The following is a 21592-nucleotide window of genomic DNA, read 5'->3' as shown; positions in this document are numbered from 1 at the left end:
CACCGGAACAATGGAGCACATGATAAGCTCTTTAAAAAAGCACACGAAGCACCCAGAGATACATTCCTAATATTAGACAACTGAGATCTAATGTGCTAGTTTTAGTTATCTGCCCATTGCATCTCCCAAAGTAAAGGTTCTCCTGGAAATCAAAAACAAACAAACTGAATGCTAAATCATACAACTGGTTATTCAAGTTCATTGCAGTTTAGATAATAGCAGTGATTCTTCAAGATTTCAAATAAGGGGCTTTCTCCCATACTATCTGGAGATGCCAGAGATTGAAAGAGGTGTCTTTTTTAATTCAAAATCTGTGTTCTGTCACTAAATTATGACCCTTTCATTTCAGAGTCACCCAAATGTAGTGCTTCATATATTGACCTCTCTTTCACCAAGGCTGACAGAGGAAATCTAGCATTTCTGAACCACTCCACAGCAGTGTCCTTTGAAAAACCATTTTTAATGGTGAATAATGCCATGATAAAGAATACAACCCTCCATAAGGGACATAATGTACTGTTTATCCCATAGTATAGACTCGCCCACACCTGTCAAAAATGTGTGAGGGACGGCACAAAGACTAAGAATATATGAGCAAGAGAAGGGTAAGGTAAGCAGTCAAAAAGGACAGTCGGTAAACATGCAGCATATATTTTGGATACAGTTGTCTTGTCCTTACCATAATTTCTCAGCAAATACAGATTGTCTCTTCTCCTTTGATGGAAAACTGTTCCTGAGACATTGCATACTTTGTTGTCCAAACAGCTCAAGGCAGGTTGTGTCTGTGAAGTATCTCCAATACATTTTGTTGTTTGCTTATTTATTGTTTTCTTCTTTCAACTAGGTTGTTGAAGACTATGCTGGAAGATGGCAGGTTCCTCTGCCACAGCTCCAAGTGCTCCAGACAGCACTCTGTTGTTTCACATCCGCATGCATATCATTTCCAGCCGAATGTGAGCATGTGCAGTATGTGTTGAGTAGCCTAGCTTTGTAAGTAAACATTTGCTTTTCCAGTTGTTCGATTTCTGTGCTAACTTGTTTAATAACAAATGAACTTTATGACTGTATAATTTTATACATTTCTTTAATAATTTGCAAAATGCTTAAACCTGCCCTGTTTCCCAAACATACAAAAACAAATTTGATGTAACACTAATTCTATAACAGGGTTGGGCAACTGTGGGAAACTAGGGAGCCACATTACCCCTAGGAGACCTTGGTGGACTGCACCCCACTATCACATTCCCCCACCACAGAGAAGTCTAATAATATTTTATTTGTTTGTTGGTTTCATTTATATGCCGCCTTTTTCCCAGAAAGTTTAAATTGGCTCACAGATAAAATCAGTTTAAAACTTTATACAGTAAAAATGTTAAAACAATTCAAACCAAGTCAACCCAAACGCCCCCCTAATGCCCTCTATGTTTTTAGGCCTCCCCTAGGTCCAGGAGAGGACCTTTTTTCCTAATAAGAAGCGATCCTCTCTGAACAAACATTGCCAAGAAAATCTTGTGATGTGTTTTACTGAGGGTTGCCATGAACTGGAAACAGTTTGAGAGCACACAACATCTTGTCCTATCTGCCACTTCTGGTAGACAGTTGTGTTCAGCTTGACTCTGTTTTGAAATAATAATGATGTCTTACCCACCGCTCCCTTCTGTGTCTCTATTGGATATGTGTAATTAATCCATTGATGTATTTATTGAATTGACTGTCGGATTTTATGATTGTATTCTATGTTTTTATCAGGTTGTAACCCCCGCCTCGATCCGTAGGGAGAGGCGGGGCAATATAAATAAAAAATGTTTATTATTTATTTATTATGTGTCAACCAATATCAGCATTAACAACGGTATTGTTTGACCGTGAGAGTGAGCTGGCATCTGTTAGTTGGTGCAGACTTGTTATGAGAAACTTGGATAGATGCTGCCTAGATAATCACTCTCTTCCTTAGGGCAAATGAAAAGCTTTGTGGGTGGAGGCTAAGATTATGCTTGTGCAATACGACTCAGCCTCCCTCCTTCCCTTCTTCCTTTTTTCTGTTTTTTCTTCTTCTGTACTGCCCCCCCCACCTAAGATCAGAAGGATTTCTCAATCCTCTAGAGTAAATTTTGAGGTTGCATGTTCTGCTAGCAGAACCAGTTTGTCAGCTGGACCCCCAGATTGCAGCAGTGTTGAGGAGTGCACTTGCACAACCCCATTTATTGATTGCACACCTCTGCTTAGTGATAAACGGTATTAAGATCATGTTGCCCCAGTAGTAAAGACCCCTGCTAGTTTCTGTTTTCTTCCTGCACCCAATTGAGGATGTTAATTTCAATGTTTAAAGCCCTAAAAGGCTTGCGACATGGCTATTTTTGGATATTAACATCTTCAGGACACTCCTCTTGTGAATACTGTTGCTTGCAGAGATCCATTTAATAGGTCCAGTGGAGAAGGCTTTTTCCTATGGTTGCTGCCAGGGTATAGAATATACTCCCCTTAGATTTGGGATCCATTTACACACTTTAAGAAATGTTTTGACAACACATTTTTTTAAGTGTCCTTTTCTTGTTTGTAATAAAATAAGTAGCAATTAATTACAAACAAGAAAAGGACACTTAAAAAATGTGTTGTCAAAACATTTCTTAAAGTGTGTAAATTAAAATTAAAATAATTGTTATAACTTAATGGTTTTAAATTTTTTCCAGCCTGTTTTTAGTTTGTTTTTCAATTATTGTTAGCCACATTGAGCTCTTTTTAGTGGAAAAATGGGGCAGAAATGCAAAATATAAAATAATAACAGATAAAAAGTGTATTGGAATTCAGTGCGTATCTATAGCTGGTGAGTTCTACAACTACCCTCCCCACTTGTTGCCCTCCAGATGATTCATATTACAACTCCTATCTCTGCTCGTTGGCTATGTGGCAAGGACAGATTGAACTGTAGTTAAAGGTTTTGGAAGAGCACCAAGTTTGGGAAAGGCTACTCTGTGTTACTATTGCTTATGCAGCTTTCCTAGTTACTGAGATAATCAGGTTTCAGTACTTACACTTGCCATGGTGAATCTGGCAAGCATGACAATCAGTTAGCTTTTCCTCTAGCTTTGAAACCTGCCCTGACGACTTCTTGCCAACTCACCAGCTCCAAAATTAGGAAGAAGGCTGGGAGTTCTTGGGTAGCTGGATGTAGCTGAAGAGCTTTGCCATGCAGAACTAAAACTAGCAGTTCGTCCCCTTGCCTTTCTGGCTTTGAAGGGTGAAGTTGGAATCTGCAGCCTGAAGCTCTGAGTACCTTCAGGGAATTTTAAACCTCTGAAGAGAATAGTTTTACAGTTGTTTTTTGGGGTTTTTTTTTGGGCTATGTGGCCATGTTCTAGATAAGTTTATTCCTGACGTTTCGTCAGCATCTGTGGCTGGCATCTTCAGAGAATCTTCATCTTCATTCTCTGATGATGCCAGCCACAGATGCTGGCGAAATGTCAGGAATAAACTCTTCTAGAACATGGCTACATAGCCTGAAAATATCACAAAAATCTATGGATGTCGGTTATGAAAGTCTTCGACTTCACAGTTTTACAGTTTCCTGTGACCACTTTGAAGATTTTCTTGATCTCCAAACCTGCAATTACACTTACAGATTTGGATGGCTTTTTTGCCTGGCAATTATTGGATAGTAACATCCTTTGTACTCAGGATTAAGGTGCTTGTCTGCACACTTGGCATGTCTGCTTGTAAATGGGTAGAAGTTGACTCCTGACAATGTTGGATTAATGCTGAAGGGTGAGTCCTATGCTGTGCAAGTGAAGAGAGATGGATACAGGCACTAACTATTTGAGCTTTTAGTTACCACTCAGATTTCATTATAAGAGTCTCTAAGCACCCAAACAGACAGGCCAAAATAAAGCTGCTTCAGGTCACTTTGGAGGTATGCTATTTAAATGATGCATGCATCCTGAGAGGCCGGAAACCATGCCAAAGCCACGCTCCAGCCCTAACGACTGGAGCCCAGCTTTGGGCCTGAATCATAGGACCTGAACAGCCCTATAAGGTCTTGTCCTCTTAAGATGCATGTGTCATTTAAACAGCATACCTCCAAAATGATCCGAAGCAGCTTTATTTTGGCCTGTCTGTTCAGGCCCTATGATTCATCCCTGAAGTGATTATCATTTCAGCTATCCCATCATTAAAAGCCTTTGCACTTAGTAATTTTGAGGTTAGACATGGCAGTACTTTGGAGCTATGTTTGAAGACAGAAAGTGTCATCTGATGCAGAGAATGATTTTTGCATTGGGTGCTTCAGCGATAACATACAATGCCACAGCTTCTTCTGCAGTTAAAGGTGCTTGTTTGATACAAACTGAGATTCTGAATTTGAAAACTTTGACTAATAATATGCTTTCATTTTTGATGTGGTTTATAAACGATGTGGCTTTATTTTTTAGGAGTTTTTTTGAATTGCTGCTGTTCTTTGGAAAGGATGAATTCTATGAAGATCCTCTAAAAGACATACTAGGTTCTATACAGGTAATTGCCTATTGTTTGTACATTTGGGAAATACCAGTTATTGAGTGTTATCAGTGTTTGTGGTGCTGTGTGCCATGCATGAAAAATATACTCTCTGCTCTTAAAGAATTTAAATTTAAGTATTATATCCAACATTTTATGGTTGGATCTGGGGAGGGAATAAACAGCTGGCAAATTTGTGGCCAGTTTGAGGTTGACTCGGCAGGCATTCTGGAGAAAATAGCCCCAAAACGAGTACAAAAATGTGGAGTTTGAGTCGTTTCAGGGACTGCATTTTGGGGACCCAAGGGCTACATTCTGCACATGGGCAGCAATTTGACTATCCCGATGTAAGCAGTATGATTAGCTTTAACACTACATTCCTCTGGCACAATGGTGATAATCATTTTTTTCACTCTGTGACTTTGGATCTTGCAGTGGTCAGTGTTCATATCTTCACTTTCCCAGTAAGCTTACTGGGCAAGTTGAAGGCTACCATCCAGAACTAAATGAGAAGGGCCAGTTAGGAAGTAGGGCAAAAGAATCTCTTGCCCTTTTGCAACTCTTCAATTTCCTGAAGTCTTATTGCTAGCTGAGGAATATCCTTGGACCTCTCTTGTGATGTGCCACTTCTACCACCAATGCCACCTTGTGATAGAAAGAGAGGATCTTGCAGAGTTCTTATTGTTTTCTTACTGTGCTGCTGTGTAGCAATACTTGACAGAAGCACTGAGGAGGCATTAAGGAGGACAAGCTACTATACTGACCTGCTCTGATTTTGCTCCCATCTGAGCAACAGTTCTCTTGGTTGAGATATGGTGGGTAGGCATTCAGTCAGCAATTACCAATAAGGTGTCATTGGCCCCATACAGACAGGCCAAAATAAAGCTGTTTTGGATCACTTTGGAGGTATGCTGTTTAAATGAAGCATGCGTACTAAGAGTCCGGAAACCACGCCAAAGCCATGACCCAGTCCTAAGAACTGGAGTGCAGCTTTGGCGTGGCTTCCGGACTCTTAGTAGGCATGCATCAGTTAAACAGCATACCTCCAAAGTGACCCGAAGCAGCTTTATTTTGGCCTGTCTGTATGGGGCCATTATTTCAGCATACTTTTCATATTTGTTGCCTGCTTTCAGACCTTATTCTTGATATTATCCATTCATTAACTAGGGGAGGCTCTATTTACTTTATTTTATTTTATGGACATGCAAGTATAAAAAATAAGAATGTTAATATGCATACATGAGAGATAAGCATTAAATACTTGCAGAATGCAGGAAAATGTAAAATTTTCCTCAAAAGTTATATTTTTTAATTTATAAAATTAAAAAGTCCAGTCTGTATTTAAGTTGCTTAAATACTTCCTTTTCAGGAATGTCAGAACCTCTTGAGCAGATATGGAAGTGTTAACTTGGAGTTGGTGACTCGAATTATCAGAGATGGAGGGCCTTGGGAGGATCCTGTTTTACAAGCTGTTCTTAAAGCAAAGCCCGTTTCTCAGGAGATAGGTACTAATCCTTTGTTATTAATGTTACTATTGTAGCATAGTGAATTGTTTTGTACTGTGATATTTGCTCATAATTTCCTATAGACACATTTGCACATTGCAGAGTTTTATCTGCCACTGGCTTTAGATTAGAATCATCAATGTTATATTAGCATTTATCATTTTATTTATGTAGGGAATATCTACTCGCTTCATTAGTGGTACCTCTAGGTTAGTTGAAAATCAAGTCAAATTAGATAAAAGCAATACAGTCACAGATGTGTGTAGCAGAATAATACATAATCAACCAGAGATATATATCTGTGCGAATTGGTAAGCCTTTCCTTGTGTGTGAATTTGAAGTGGAAATGTACTGAAGAACACCTTTCTAAAAAACATTCATTGTTACATCTTTTGAAGTGGAACCAGGTTGCATCCTCACTGCAGAAATACAGTAATCCAATTTGTCACCACTTTAAGTGCCATGGCTCAGTGCTATGGAATCCTGGGATTTGTAGTTTGTTGTGGAGCTCTCTGACAGAGAAGGTTAAATATCTCACAAAAGTACAAATCCCAGAATTCCATAGCATTGAGCTATGACAGTTAAAATGGTGTCAAACTGGATTGTTTCTACAGTGTGCATGCAGCACCAGTCTTCAAAAGCTTGGCTCTCTAGTTAGACTCAAAGGTGCTGCACTATCCCTTTGCATACTAACTCAGATTAACGCTGCTATGTCTTTGAATATTCACTATTATGGTTTCCATTAAACAATCACAGGGGCTACTTTAAGATGAGGGAATCTTATTGTGGAGGCTGAGTGCCATTTTCTGTTAGGCATTTGCTAGCATTTGAAGCTGTTGGTATACAAACTTTTGTACTGACCTCATTCAGTTATTTGTTCTGACTTTTACGAAAACAAATGCTGTAGATTTTTTAAAATTTATTTTTTTCAGCAGAAACTCTTCACATTTTCCTTTACAAAACTTATTTTTAATTTAAATTAAATAGTATTGTACAGGTGGCCTTTTTATAATCTAATTATTTGTCTTCTTGTTTTGCCAGTTAACAAATATTTAAGCTCTGAAAATCCAGTGTTCTTTGAATTACGTGCCAGATACCTCATTGCCTGTGAGCGCATCCCAGAGGCAATGGCTCTTATCAAATCTTGCATGAATCATCCTGATATTAGCAAAGACCTTTACTTCCATCAAGCATACTTCACATGTCTTTATATGTCACCATTGGAAGATCAGCTGTTTCAAGAGGTACTGTTTTGTGTAGCTGTACATTTGTCTTGCCTACAATATCCTGTGTGTTGTTGAAGAAAAGTACATATTGTTGTTGTTGTTTTTAAAAAATCCTCACTGTAGTAAATACTACAACTGAGTACAACAGGAGTGAACAACTTTCTGCAGGTCATATTTCCCCCCACACCAACTCTATTGCTGTTTTCTGCTGGAATTTCACAACAGAGGTAGAAAACCACTGAACCACAGCTGCATCCAAAAGCAGTGATGGTTACAAAACAGTGCTTCAGCTGCCTGAAGAACTATTATTTGTACAAAACCGAATTCCATTAAGTCCCCAGATTTGCATAGAAACCTCCATCATACTTCATGCCATTTACCTCCCCCAACATTCCATTATTAAACTATTTAAATGGAATTACAGTTGGTACATCTAATTAGGCTGAACAAAGATACAAATATTTTGAAACAGTTTCAGGTTAATGCTTTGAGTCGATAGCTTCTGTTATCTGCCAGTTGGTAGTACATAATATCCCTTGCACATGGGATGTTGTGGTGCATTTTACTGACATCAGGTTTCACATAAAGTTTTTTTAAAGAATGGTCTGGTGTTGTATTGTTTTAAAGTAAACTGTTTTAAACACTTACCTTCTTAAACTGTATTTTATTCTTTTAATGAGTAATATAATATTGTAATAACTTAGTTTCACTTGCTATTATAAATATCTACATAACACTTCCAGTCCTATTCCAAAAGAAATTTGATCTTTATATTTTTCAATGATAACCTTGTAACAACAGATCAAAAATTAAATTATTGTTAACCATTTGACTTTTCTGTAACTAGATTTGCCTTAATTGATCTCATTTTGATTTTATAGCACCTGCTGCGGACTGATTGCAAGAATGGCATTGAAATCATCTGCAACATTGCAAAAGAAGGGAAGACTGCCTTAGCTCTATATCTTTGTGAATCATTTCTTATTCCACAGCTCAAAAAAGGAGAAATGTATTGCATCTGGTAAACTCTTTTTCTTTTTAGTAATACAGAAATATTTACAGGTTCATATTGCTTCCAAGAACTGGTAGATGTACTCTTAATTTTTGTAGTTAAAATTAGCGAAGCTTCCATCTTTTAGCTAATGAGTAATGTATTTATTTTTAAGGATCAATGTATGTTGAAGATTCCCTACAAATTCTGGAGCCATTTTCACTGACTAATAAATACTGGCTTCTTAATGCTAGTGAAAATCAGAAACAGAAAAGATTTGGGACAGTTACAAATCTTTAAAAAAACAGATTATATTTTCTTGTAGTTCCAAGAGCTATTTGCATTCAAATAATTAACCAATGGTCATAATTTTCTTCCTCCTTGAAAGGAGACTTTGAAGCTGTTTAGCAAGAAGTTCTAACTTAAAAAGTTGTTGCATGCCTTCTAGTTATTTCTGACTTATGTCAACCCTATCACATTGTTTTCCTGACAAGATTTGTTCAGAGGGAGTTTTCCTTTGTCTTCCTCTGAGGCTGAGAGAGTGTGATTTGCCCAAGTCACGAGTGGGTTTCTATGACTGAGAAGGGATTCAAACTCTGGTCAATAGAGTCATAGTCCAATGCTCAGAGCACTACCTACTGGATCATTCATGGCTTTTACTTTACATTTGAATGTGGTGAAACTTGTGACTTTATAAACAACTCTTAGAATAAAACTTTTTTGTATCAGAAAAGCCATACACTTTGGTTCTGAAGTAAGCTTAAAGTATTGAGGAAGACTCTTTTCTACCCAGGTAGTTCTGGAAATTGTATGGAATACTTAAAACCATCTAGACATGCTGTATTTATTTGTTCCATATCTCCTTACTTAATAGTAAAGTGTAGGGAAAGTAGAATATTAGCATGTTTATTCAAGTCAGTCTTATAATATTGGAGTATACATAATGCATTATGTATTACAGTAATGTTTTTCATTCTGTCACATAAATACAACCTGCTTTCACACTGTTTTAAGCTTTACATTAATAATCCACTTTATGTTTTATAGGGAGTTGATCTTTATTTGGAGTAAACTTCAGCTTAAATCTAATCCATCGAAGCAAGTATTTGTAGATCAATGCTACCATCTTCTGAGGATAGCTACAAACATACGAGTTATTTTCCCTTTCATGAAAGTCATTAGGGATGAAGTAAGTAGTGGTATTTCATTTCTTTTACTTCCATTTTACATTGCCTCTGCAGTTTACTACTGTAAAAGGAGTACAAATATACAATAAAACACAGAATTTAAATATCAAGGTGCAATAATACATTGATTTAAAGTATTTTACCCCTTGTTTCACCTCCAAATATGGCTTATAAAAATATAGACACTCTGCCCTCAAATGTATAGTCTAGAAGACACAGGATCTATAGAAGGGATTGGGAGGAAAGAGGAAGAAACATTATAGTGTTGTTAATTCAATTGTATAGATGCAATATATATATATAGATATCCCTAATCAGGACCTGATTTTACTGAGGTTTGCACTTTATCTCTTCTTTTCAACTGGTATGTGCTCTGTAGGACTCTTTCTTTTTTCTTCTGCTTCTTTTGTCCTATTGCTTATCCAGTTCTCTGGGACGAATAATACTTTAAAAGCTCATTTGGTAATATTTGGCAAAGAGAAGCCACTAGTAAAAATTGGATGATAGCAGCTATTTGTGCTTCTTCTATTGATTCAGGAAAAGATGGTGCCTCAGGAATGCAAATAATAACAATTTGCTATGTGCCTCTGATATATAGAACCATTGCAGACATTATGCTTAACCATGGTTCAGGTTAATCATCATTATTTTATTAACTGATTCCTGGTCAAAGTTCCAAGTATACTATGTAATCATGGTTCAATGATACCTCCTTGCCATTTTGGAAGCAGAAAGATAAAGAAAAGTATCTTGTAATTCCATTACAAATAATCATTTAGTATCTGTTCTGTAGCCAGGTCTTAACCGTGGCTCAGGTTCTTAAGATGGTTTCCTTAACTGGAACCAATTGATAACCATGATTTGTAGTACTTAAATCTTTATAGGATCATAGCATCACTTGGTATTTTAAAATGTCTTTGAAGTCTGTATATACAAGGAATTTTGATACGAATTTCACTTTTTGTGACTGGAAGCTCTGTCCATCAAACGAAGGCTTCATATTCTGTCAGAAGTTTAGACTGGAAAGGTGGGGAGATAATGTTTGGTGATGGCACTTTTGCCTGCATCTCAAGCATCACCCCACACTAATGCAGGATTCTGCAGCCCTCCAAGGGAGATTTTCAGAAGGTGTAAGGTGCTACAGTGGGAAGGGGAAATTACAAAGGTGGCCTCCCTCCTTCTGTCAGTGAAAGCAAATTCTGGATCTAGTATATAGAGTACATTTTACTCTATCTTTCTTTCTTTCTTTCTTTCTTTCTTTCTTTCTTTCTTTCTTTCTATCATTTCTTGAATTTATACCCCACCTTTCTCCTGGGACGGGATCCATATGTACTTGTGTGCTGTACATGTACAACGGGATGAATAAATATTTTTAAAATAATAATAATAATTTGTTTTATTTATATACCGCTATTCCAAAGATCATAGCACTGAACAGCAAGTAAGCTAATTAGCAAGTAAGCTAATTTGACCCCAACAGTCTGGGTACTCATTTTAGCGACCTCGGAAGGATGCAAGCCTGAGTCGAGCTTGGGCCCTTTTGCTGGTCTTGAACTCGCAACCAGTACTAATTGTCAGTGCTCTACATTACCATGGTATAAAGTATTATTTTAAATAACATCTTATTACTCATTTGAATGCACTATAATGTAGGTACTCCTCAGATATGCATGTCACAATGGAGGATTTAAGAACATTTCTCTGTCCCTAAAGCTAATTCAGTTTATTCTTAAAATATATTGACAGAATATACTGTGTCACATATTTCTTTCCCACAGGTTGGAAAGGAAGGCCTGCAGATTTCTGTCGAAATTTGTGGAAGTGCTCTCCAACTGGATCTTCGTGATGATCCCAGAATGAAGTGTTTGATATACAAAACCATTGCTCACTTTTTGCCAAATGACTTGGAGATTGTCCGAATATGTGCTCTTTCTATCTTTTTTCTTGAGCGCACCTTGGAGTCATATAACACTGTTGAACGATTATACAAATATGCGGATGAAGAATACAATGATCAAACCAGTTCTGTTCAGAATCGTGTACGTTTTGAGTTGCTTCCAATTTTGAAAAAGGGGTTGTTTTTTGATCCTGAGTTTTGGAATTTCTTGATGATCAAACAGAATTGCTTAGCACTATTAAAAGAAAAGGCATCAGTAGAAAAGAATGAAAATACACTGAAGCATTCAGCAAATGCACCAAAGACGCGGCAAGCATCACGAGGTGAACATGCCTGTATAGCTGATGTAAACAATGGAGAAATGGGCCATGAGGATCCTTGTGGAGTACAACTTAAATGCCACAGTAATTTGAAGAAGAACCATTTAGCCCTTGGTTCATCTAAAATTGATCACAATGTACCCAGGCATCGTTGTGTGCTATGTAACAAGGAATTTCTTGGTGGTCATATTGTGAGGCATGCACAAGCTCATCAAAAAAAAGGCAGTTTTTCATGTGTAATGTGTCGCAGGAGGTTCAGGCAAAAAGGACTCATGCTTAAGCACTTGAAGAATCACATCAAGAAATTGACAAGGCATCATCTTGCTGCTACTTGTCATGATCAGGAAAGCAGTCATGTAAAAGAAATAAACTGTTCTGATGCAGATGTTTCTCCTGAAAATGGGGACTTGGATACCTCTGAAGTAAACAGTGTAGAGGTAGTCATTCCAGCTGCTGATCAGGAGATGCAGAATTCTGAACCCATGTTGGATGTAACTGAAAATCACGTTAGTTGCCAGGATATTAATGTTATTAAAAATGGTGGTTGTGAAACTACAGAAGAATTGCCAGAAAGTGATAGCAACCTGAATAAAGATTTCCCTATACCTCCTAAAGTAAATGGCGTGCTATGCTCTCAAAATGACTGGGACATTATGGACCAAGCAGGTAACTTCAAGTGTCCAGCCAGTGGATGTATTCGAGTTTTTAAAAAGATTGGGTTTCTGAATAAACATGCACGAAAAGCTCATCCCACTGATCTGAAAGTGCAAGAGCACATAATGAAGTGGAATAAGGGAAAATGTCGGTTTTGTCAGAGAAAATTCTCAGATTCTCAGCATTTTATTGATCATCTAAAGCAACATGTTTATCCAAATGTATACTATTGTTTACATTTTAACTGTAATCAGAGATTTAAGCTATCCACCGAGCTTGCAGAGCATATTAAAATTCACAGTGAATTTAAAGCTCAGTGTAACTTTGCAGAGTGTGGTCAGCTTTTTGATGATGTTTCATTGTTATATGAGCATGAGTCTCAACATTATTCAGATAAAATCACTGTAACTAATTCTGAAGAAATCCATGATAATAATTCTTCAGATACAGTTTTAGAATCCCATCTTGTTCCCATCCAGGAACAGGAAAGTAGTAGTAATGAAAAGGATACTCCAATAGATGCACCAGTTCCAACTTGGAAAGCAAGGAAAGATTCTACAGAACCAAAGACTTACATCCAGAGCGAGAAAAAAATAAACATTTTAATTCAGAATGGGAATGAAAATACATGTGATGATACTCCTGCAGTTGTTAACTTGATAGACCAAACAATACCTGAAGTAGAGCCACATTTGGATAACTGTCAAGTTAGTGATCAACTAGTCAATGGGCATGGTGAACTGGAACAGGCTACTTCAACTTCACTGGATGCTGATTTGGAAAAGGTGACAAACACAGACAAAACAAGGACAGAAAATGAATCCATTGCCCCTGTTTTACAGAACTGTAATGATATACCACCAAACAGTGTTGCTACAGTTTCTCAGTCGCCTTCGAAACCAAATCAGTTATTGGAGAATACTTCATATGGCTTAATTTCAACAAAACCTTATGTTAGACCATTGCCTCCGAGTTATCTTGATGAACGATATATTAGCATGCCAAAACGAAGAAAAATGTTGACTGAGAAAGTAGATTCCCATTCAGAGCAAGATAAAACTGGTATCAAATCAGAGAGATTAAGATGCAGCAAATGCCTGACCACCTACTGTAACTCAGAAGCACTTCAGCTTCACCTTGCACAAAAGAAGTGTCGGACACTCTTTGGATTCGATTCAGATGATGAAAGTAAGTTCAATGATATTAACAGATTACTAGATTCACATATAAAAAATATAAGATGAACTCTCCCAAACATATCAGAAGGACTTTAAAAGAAATGCAGTAACATCCATTTAAGGAGTAAAGAATCCAGAAGGATTAAGGTAGACAAATACAACAAAATCTTAATTTTGTAGAATTTGACTCATTTGTTTGTGGTTTTGCTTGAGGAGCTTGGCAAAAAACTAAAACATAATTTTGTTGATCTTAGAGCTTTTAGATACTTTTGGCTGCATCAGCTGTGATGTGCTGGCAAAACCATTGCTCTATTGAGCAGTTATGCTCCCTTGGTTACATCCTTTCATGAAGGTTCCAAAGGAGGATGCCTTAACTTACCATCTTCGCTTTAGCAAAGCAGTCAGGGAATTTGGAGAGACCTGTTGTTATTTTGGCTTTTTACCTGATTGAGTGAAATTGAAATACAACATGGCTGTAGTAGTGGCATATGGCTGCCTTGATATTCAGGGGTAACTGTGTTGGCAATACAGCAAAATACAGTATGCCCGCGTAATACGCTGGAAGCCGTGCTAGAAGGACTAATGGCATGTGTGCCCACAACCCCCATTAGTTTAAATGGGGCTTGAGCATACACGGAATTTCCCTTACACGAGGTGGTCTGAAATGGATCCCCTGCATAAGGGAAGGGGCGACTGTACAACAAAAATACAAAATCCATAGACCAGCAATACTTTTATTAGCTAGCCAAGAATCGGTTCATTTGCTGAGTTCTTCCCATGTTAGAAATGTATTGTATATACTCATATATAAGTCTTTAAATTTTAGTTTAAAAATTGACCCCAAAAACCTGGGTCGACTTATCCGTGGGTCAATATAAGTACTAAACTGTATGAGATACACACACACACACACACACACACATATATATATATATATAGGAGCTATCCCCTATCTCTGAATAAAAGGCAAGAGCTTAGTCCATCCTGGGAGCACCAAAAAGAAGCGTGGATCCCCTCTACTCTCTCATCCATCCAGCCTTTAGGATGAGCACAAACAGTTATGCCTGCCAGAATTTTCTAAGTTCTTTGGCATCATTTCCCTTTGCATCATCCTATACATCCTTTGTTACATGCCACTAAGTTTTACCCTCGACTTATCCAGGGATCATATCAAAATCCATAATTTTGGCCCCAAAGCCTGCCCTTGATTTATAAATGGGGTTGACTTATAGTCGAGTATATTTGGAAAGCTTGCCACTTTGGAAGTTGCTTTGCCAGCCAGTATGACACCCAAATCATTGCTAGAGGTGTTAATCACTTTCCACAGACTTCATTAGTTAAGAAGGTTCTAACACTCCTAGGTTAATAACTGTTATCTAATCCTTAAATGTGGGATATCTGTGTTCTGCACGGTAGGGATGCAATACTCTTTTAAAGGGTCAGCTGGTACAGACATGGTCTTTCTTCTAATGGTGTATTCACAATTGCAAGTCTTATATTGGGTCCCCAGTTTTGGTCTCCTTCAGCACTTGAGCTACTTAATTTCAGAGTGCTGATTTTGTTTATTCCCAGAGGGGCAGCCATGCAAAGCTGTTGCAGAAAGAGCCAAGTTTTGTGGCACCTTGCAGGATAATAGAATTTTTATGGCATACCTTTTTGAGGATTTTATATCTGAAGAAGACTAGATCCACAAGAACGTATGCCATAGTAAATGTGTTTATCTGTAAGGTGCCACAAAACTCTTGATTTTTCTGCAGAGCATTTAACAGATTGCATACTAGCAAGATTACTTTGTTTACTCTGTCTCATCTCTTTCTACCACTATTTAAAAATAACCTGGGGAAAGTTGTCTTGTATTACTCTGTTTAATTTTACACTGATGGGTCAGACTACCTCCATGTTTACTTTGTTGCTATAAGCATATATGTACTAAAAAGAGGTGAAGCCCATGTATGTTCGTGTGTAAACATCATTAAGTGTAATATAGCACTGAGCAAACATGGAAGAATCAAAATGAACATATAGGTTCATGCTTAAATGTTTCAGAAATCATTATATGGGTGTAGATTAGTTGGGAGTTCAGGTGAATTACTTGAATATATTTATATATTTCCTGTGTTGTGAGCTTCCATTTATTGCCTGTCCACCTCGAGTTTAAGTAAGAAAACAAACTAATATTTGAAAATAGGCTCTTAGATTTGGTTCATGATATAGTGAAGCAAGGTTGTTTTTTTTAATGTTGAGAATTGTTACATATCTCAGTTCCAATATGGAACACAAATGCAGAATACTAACCAGCATAATCTGTTTTTACAGGTGCCTGATCAAATGCTGTAAGAAGACTTCTCAGTTTGAGGAGTGTGTGATGGAACACTACAATATTCTGCATCAGTTTGCTTTTCCCTTGTTGGCCTTAATTATAAAGAAATTTGAAATTACTAAAGAAAATTATGACCTTGTTCAGGTCAAAGCACACTTGGGTCAGAATTAAATGTTAGTAGGAACTGTGCAGAGTTTGGATCCAGAAAAACTGTGTTAAAGCCCCCAAAGTACCAGTTATCTAGAAGCCACAAGGTCCCACATGAAATCCCACTGTAGTATGTTCAGAGTGCAATAGCATACTGAATAGTTTTCATGCTGAGTGGTAACTATTTCCCTACAGAGAAATGAAAGTGGTATATGCTCTTTTCTGACTGTGCATATTCAAAGGAACTTTGTCCGTTATAAACAAACAGTTTAAGTGAAATGTATAAACTGTCAATGGCTGTATAATTTTGAAGAATTAAGTTCTGTTTGTAGAGGTTACTTATTTGCGCTTTGGCATAGCTTGTACTTTGGAAACAGAACAGGTGAATGTACCAAAAGGTCAGAACTGGACAGTTTGACCTAGTAAAGATGTTCAGGCATGCATTAAGAATGAAAGCATTCTCAGTCTGATATTCCCAAACAAAAATAACACAGGCTCCAAATTAAGGATCATAAAAACTTTTTAAAAATGTATCCTGATTTTATGAATAAAAAGTACTTTAATCCATAATTTGTATATGGATTACTGAATCTGAAAAACGACCTCAGATTTGTTCCCTCACATACAGTTTTTTTCGCAACTTGCTTTGATGTTATGTGCTGTAATGTTTGATTGAATGAAATGATCCTGCAGAGTAAACAAGGGGTTAAAGTTTTCTAATAGACTTTCAAAATACATTAATTCAAACACAATCAATTCAAAAGCACTAAAAGAAACTGCCCTGCAAAATCAGCATCCGTGCTTGAAGCTGAGTAACATCTGAATTGATAAAATACTGAATTTGTGAAAAAAACTGTATGTGCTTTTACTGTGTTTTTCAAATTCAGCACTCAAAAAAACCCAGCTACAGTACTGAAAAAGGTTTTTTCATACCAAGCCTATGTAATTAAGTCATATTCAAAGAACAATTCAGATTCAGATAATACAGTACATTCAAATAATTAAGCTACATAGGATGCACTAAGTTTCGTTTAAAAACAACAACAGCCTGAGGCACAGAGAAGATCTGAAAAGAATTCATGCGCAGTGAGAACTAGAATATATACCGTATGTCATATTGAACATAAAGTTTGAGGCATAACAATAAATGCTCATGTTGGGAAGGCCCCTGAAATTTGGAGCATACAACTTTTAATTTTTGTCAGTTAATGTGGCTGATAACCTTGTAAAATATGGTTTCCTGTACTGAAGGTGTTAGGATAAAGGAGGGAAAACAAGACTCACAAGACTGCCAAACATAAGGAATAAAAATACCAGGCAAAACCATAACTTTATACCCATATTGTATCACTATAAGAAGATAGCACTCAAGTTTCATAATGAAACACTTGCTTTTAATTCTTAAAGATTCTTATAAAATCTATTGGTTCACAAATCTCATGGTAAAACAAATTCCAGGAATTCCTTTTGCAAAACTGCCTGTAAGAATGACTTGCACCGTGCCTTGAGAGGTGAAGCTTTAATTTCCTCACCCCTTACATAGCATATGTAAAGGCAGAGGATTCAAATCCCAAAAGGCCCCAGTGAATTTTCTTTGGAAAAGAAACCATTGCAGAAGCTATAACTCTCATGAAAGGCAACATGTTAAGAAGTCTTGGTTGTGTGTGTGTAGAGATTTGGATTCATTAGGATGGATTTACAAATTTTCCAAACCTGAATGGTGATGGTGTGTGAGATATTAATGCGGTTTTGGCCATTTCCAGCACAGTCCTATACATTTTAACTCAGAAGTAGATCCTACTGAGTTGAATGGGGCTTGTTCCTAAGAAAATGGGTATATGATTGCTGCCTTAATTTTGTTGGATCACTTCTAAAGAAACACACACCATCACCACCACTGTTGCCTAAAAATATTAAGGTATTAAATTATTCTGCATTAAAACAATGTTTTAGACTAATTCTAGACTACTTTTGGTGTCTACAACACCAAAAAATACTTCTAATAGGCCTGCACATTTAAGGTCATATTCAAGCTTGACTATGCTAATATGTGAACATTCAGCATGAAAATAACTCAAATTATAACATGAAAAGCAGGCTTATTTTCATGCAATTTTAATAATTTATCCACATGGAGCTCAAAACAAAATTTGCACAAAGATGGTACTTGGGTTCTTAGCTTTTTACCCCTGGTGTCATTAGAGATACAAAATAGTCATTTCTGTATATTTGTACCCATGTACTATAAGCAAAAGTTCTTAATAAAATTTCACATTTTACATTAAAATGGGACTGGCTACCAAATCTCAGTCATTCACTTTGATTTAATTGCCATCTACTTGAAATCTAATATTAGTGAAGACCTTTTCTCCGGTTTTCTGTTCCTAAAAGTGAAAGTTGTGATGAACAACATTTAGGGCTTTAATATGTCCATGGTCCAATATATTAAATTCAATTTGGCTTCTGTGGAAATTAAACTATGTTCTCAATTTTCAGTACTATTCATATTCAGATATACATGAGGTCTTCATGTGTCTTGGCCCCTTTTTACTTATGTTTCATTGCTTGAGCTGCATTTGAATGAAAGAATATTCTGTGTTTGAGAACTTGGAAATCTGCTTCAGTGGAATCACACAGTTTACAAGTGTTTAAAAAATAGACAGTATCCTATTAGAACTGGATGGCCCTTGCGGTCTCTTCCAACTCTATAATTCTAGAATGTCTCCCCTCCATCTGCATCTAGTGCAGAATAGATTCCCATCACAGCCCCCATAGCTACCCTAAAATATTCTATAATGGGATATGAATCTTTCCAAAGCAATTTGGTAAAAATGGGCATGGATGAGCAGGAGAGAGGAAGGGTGACTTCTGTTCTGCATGTGTGAATGCCACCCTATGAATTATTTCATATGCACAATATAATTGATTTGCTTTAAAATGCAAATTGATTCTGTAGTGCACCATAGCTGAATCATTGCTCTTATGTGTTCTGAGTTGGTTTACATTTCTATCTTTTCAATTTGAAATTGTATGCATTTCTGACTCCTGTGCATCATTACATGTTGAGTATCCAAAATTTGGGTCACATTTATAAGGCCCTTTCTCAGGAATAAGTTCCCTTTGAAGCTGATGAATTAATTCCCAAAGCGTGTGTGATCACTTGATTTCATTGGCCTATGGCATAAAAACAGTTTTAATAGAAATTTTGTATTGAATATGATTTTCAGTTACATTATGATCTAATGTGCTATGCCATCACACAAGTGCTTAGGATAAATAATACTAACGGAAACACTGTTAGAACATCACAAAACATGGTTTTTATTTTATTTCAATTTTGGGGTTTTTTGCATTACAAATTGCAGGTGTAAATGTGCCCGCCATGATACCACTTTGAACACACCTGATCTTATCTGATTTCTGAAGCTAAGCAGGTCTTTATTTGGTTAGTAATTGGATGGAAAAGTACCAGAAGCTCAAGGAAGATCTAGGAAAGAATCTGGTTTGAAACCCTGGCGAGATATTGCCACTCAGATTGGATAATACTTGGTTAGATGAGTCAAAGGTCTGACTTGGTATAAGGCAGCTTCCTCTCTTTGGGGTTTCAGGTATCCTAAGATAGGTTTTATTTCAAAATATTCATGATATATTATTTTGAACATTAAAATTGCTTTTAAAGTAACCAGTAGTTGAATAGAGTAGCAAGTCCATTGATGAGACAGTGGGCCATCCCAGCACCATTATGCTTACTCTTGTACCCTAGAGGAAAACTTGTTGACTGTATCCCTGGCTATCTTTTTTCCTGGTTGTTGAAGACAAATGCTGCTATCTCTGCTGGGAAAAGAAAAAGTCGTACTGTATTGGTAACTTCCAGTAAATAACCTGTGTCCCTATAATGTCTGTTTCTGGACCCTTCCTGGCTTTAGGGATGCAAAGGCTGAAACCACCAGAGGTGTTTAGAGAAGATGCTCTCTCCCTTTCCCCATCCCTTTAGTGTTCCAGTTTGGATTTGCTGGGGCCAGATCTTTTGCTCCAAGCGTTGGCAGGTGATTATTTGTCTGGTCACATACTCTAAAGTAGGAACAAGCAAGTGTGGGAAGCTATGTTTTTTAATTATTTTTCTCCGAACACATTGTAGGGGCTGTTGAGAACATTTTGGCCATGATTCTCTTGCCCTGGGCCATCTAGGAGAAGCCTTTTAAAAATACCCAAGAAGTTACTGGAAGTCACTTTCTGTTTGTTAAAAAGGGCCTCTCCTGAGCTTAGAATGTCTCAGCCCCCCTGCCATACTGTGAAAATTCCTTCTATGGTCTCTAGGGAGTATTTGCAGGATAGCTTTTGTTCCCCTGGGGGAACACAGAAATGACCCCAGGGGTCACCCTAGCCCATGGGCTGCAGTTTGCCTACCCCTGCCCTAGAGCATACTCACTGAGATGCAAACATTGTCACAACGAAGCAATATTTACATTTACGTGTACTAGATTGCACATACGTTCAGTCCAAATATAAAAGTCTGAGTTAAGGCAACTGAAAATTTTAAAATTTCTTCTTGTGGAATGATCTTCTAGCTTCTGCTGTTCTCTCTGCAGCCCTGCTCCTTGTGCATCCCCAGGCCATCTTCTGCTCAAAAGAGAAAGGTCACAGAACAGCAGCTGTTAGTACAATACTTATTATCTAGAAATGTACTGTGAAAGGTGCTAGTCTTTTTTCTCCCTCTTGCCCTCATATTGGAAGAAAATGAGGGTGCTCAGCGCACGACAGCACTACTGGTGAGTTCATTACTGTTTCTGTTTTCTCTTCCTTGTGGATTAAAGCCAAGAAGATAGTATACCGGCATCTTGTTTTGCTCACTTAGAAACGAGTTGTAGTAACAGGAGAATTGTGTACCTTCCTAACAGGTGGACTACACAAGTAGCACATTACATGGCTTACTTCTAGTTCAATGCCTTGTTCAAATGTGACATGATATGGAAAAACCACTGTTTGAAGCCCCTCAGTTCATTCTGGCACCAACTGTGCTCAAAATTATCAAAGGTTTTTAGTTACTCCAAGATATCCTGTAGTATCTAAAGTAGATCCTGCACAACATTTTCCAAGTCAGAGTCTTTGTAGAATTTGAAAGGCTTCTCAAAAGGACATTGACAAATCTGTTGCCATATATATATATATTTGCTTCATCATAAAGGTCATGTAAACATCTAGTATTGCTCTGTGGGTAACCTTCCTCAGCAACCTGTTTTATAGAACAAGGTGAAAATGGTTATCTGTGGGAAAGGTCACTGGTACTTTGGTTTAGCCATATTCACTAAACACATAGAAGTTGTATAGTTTGGATCATGTATAACAAGAGCAGTACTCCTTGGTTAATGCCTTGGGGTAAGATGAAACTCTTAAAGGGGTGTTTTTTAAGATTTATTTTGTACTGTATAAACACCTTGATAAAATGCAGTGGGTTGCATTCTGGGACTCTCAAGTTTAATTTGTAAATGCTATTATAGGTTCAGCAAGTAAGGAAATTTGTGCTTCCTTCTTGAATGTTAAATTATTTTGCATTTTATATGAGTACAAATTGAAAACTGAGCCATCAAACTGCAATAAATCAACAGTAGTGTTTCATTTTAAACCTTTTGTATTGTAAATAGAATTGTTCAATAAAATATTGTCTGTTATTAAAGATGA

The 21592-nt window shown here is 37.1% G+C and overlaps 1 protein-coding gene across 1 annotated transcript in view; it reads left to right on the top strand.

The window, feature by feature from the left end:
- ZNF654 (zinc finger protein 654) overlaps positions 1–21592 on the top strand; it is a 28553-nt gene extending 6961 nt beyond the window's left edge. Inside the window, exons 2-9 of the mRNA XM_042469335.1 lie at positions 845–990; positions 4425–4506; positions 5858–5993; positions 7035–7237; positions 8101–8240; positions 9258–9399; positions 11176–13456; positions 15763–21592. Of these exons, the coding sequence (XP_042325269.1) occupies positions 845–990; positions 4425–4506; positions 5858–5993; positions 7035–7237; positions 8101–8240; positions 9258–9399; positions 11176–13456; positions 15763–15770 (3138 nt within the window). The 3' untranslated portion in view covers positions 15771–21592. The remainder of the gene's footprint in view (positions 1–844; positions 991–4424; positions 4507–5857; positions 5994–7034; positions 7238–8100; positions 8241–9257; positions 9400–11175; positions 13457–15762) is intronic.

Source organism: Sceloporus undulatus, chromosome 5, assembly GCF_019175285.1.
Source record: "Sceloporus undulatus isolate JIND9_A2432 ecotype Alabama chromosome 5, SceUnd_v1.1, whole genome shotgun sequence".
Lineage (NCBI taxonomy): Eukaryota > Metazoa > Chordata > Lepidosauria > Squamata > Phrynosomatidae > Sceloporus > Sceloporus undulatus.
The sequence above is the reverse complement of the archived record's forward strand: the minus strand, read 5'-3'. Positions and strand labels throughout refer to the sequence as shown.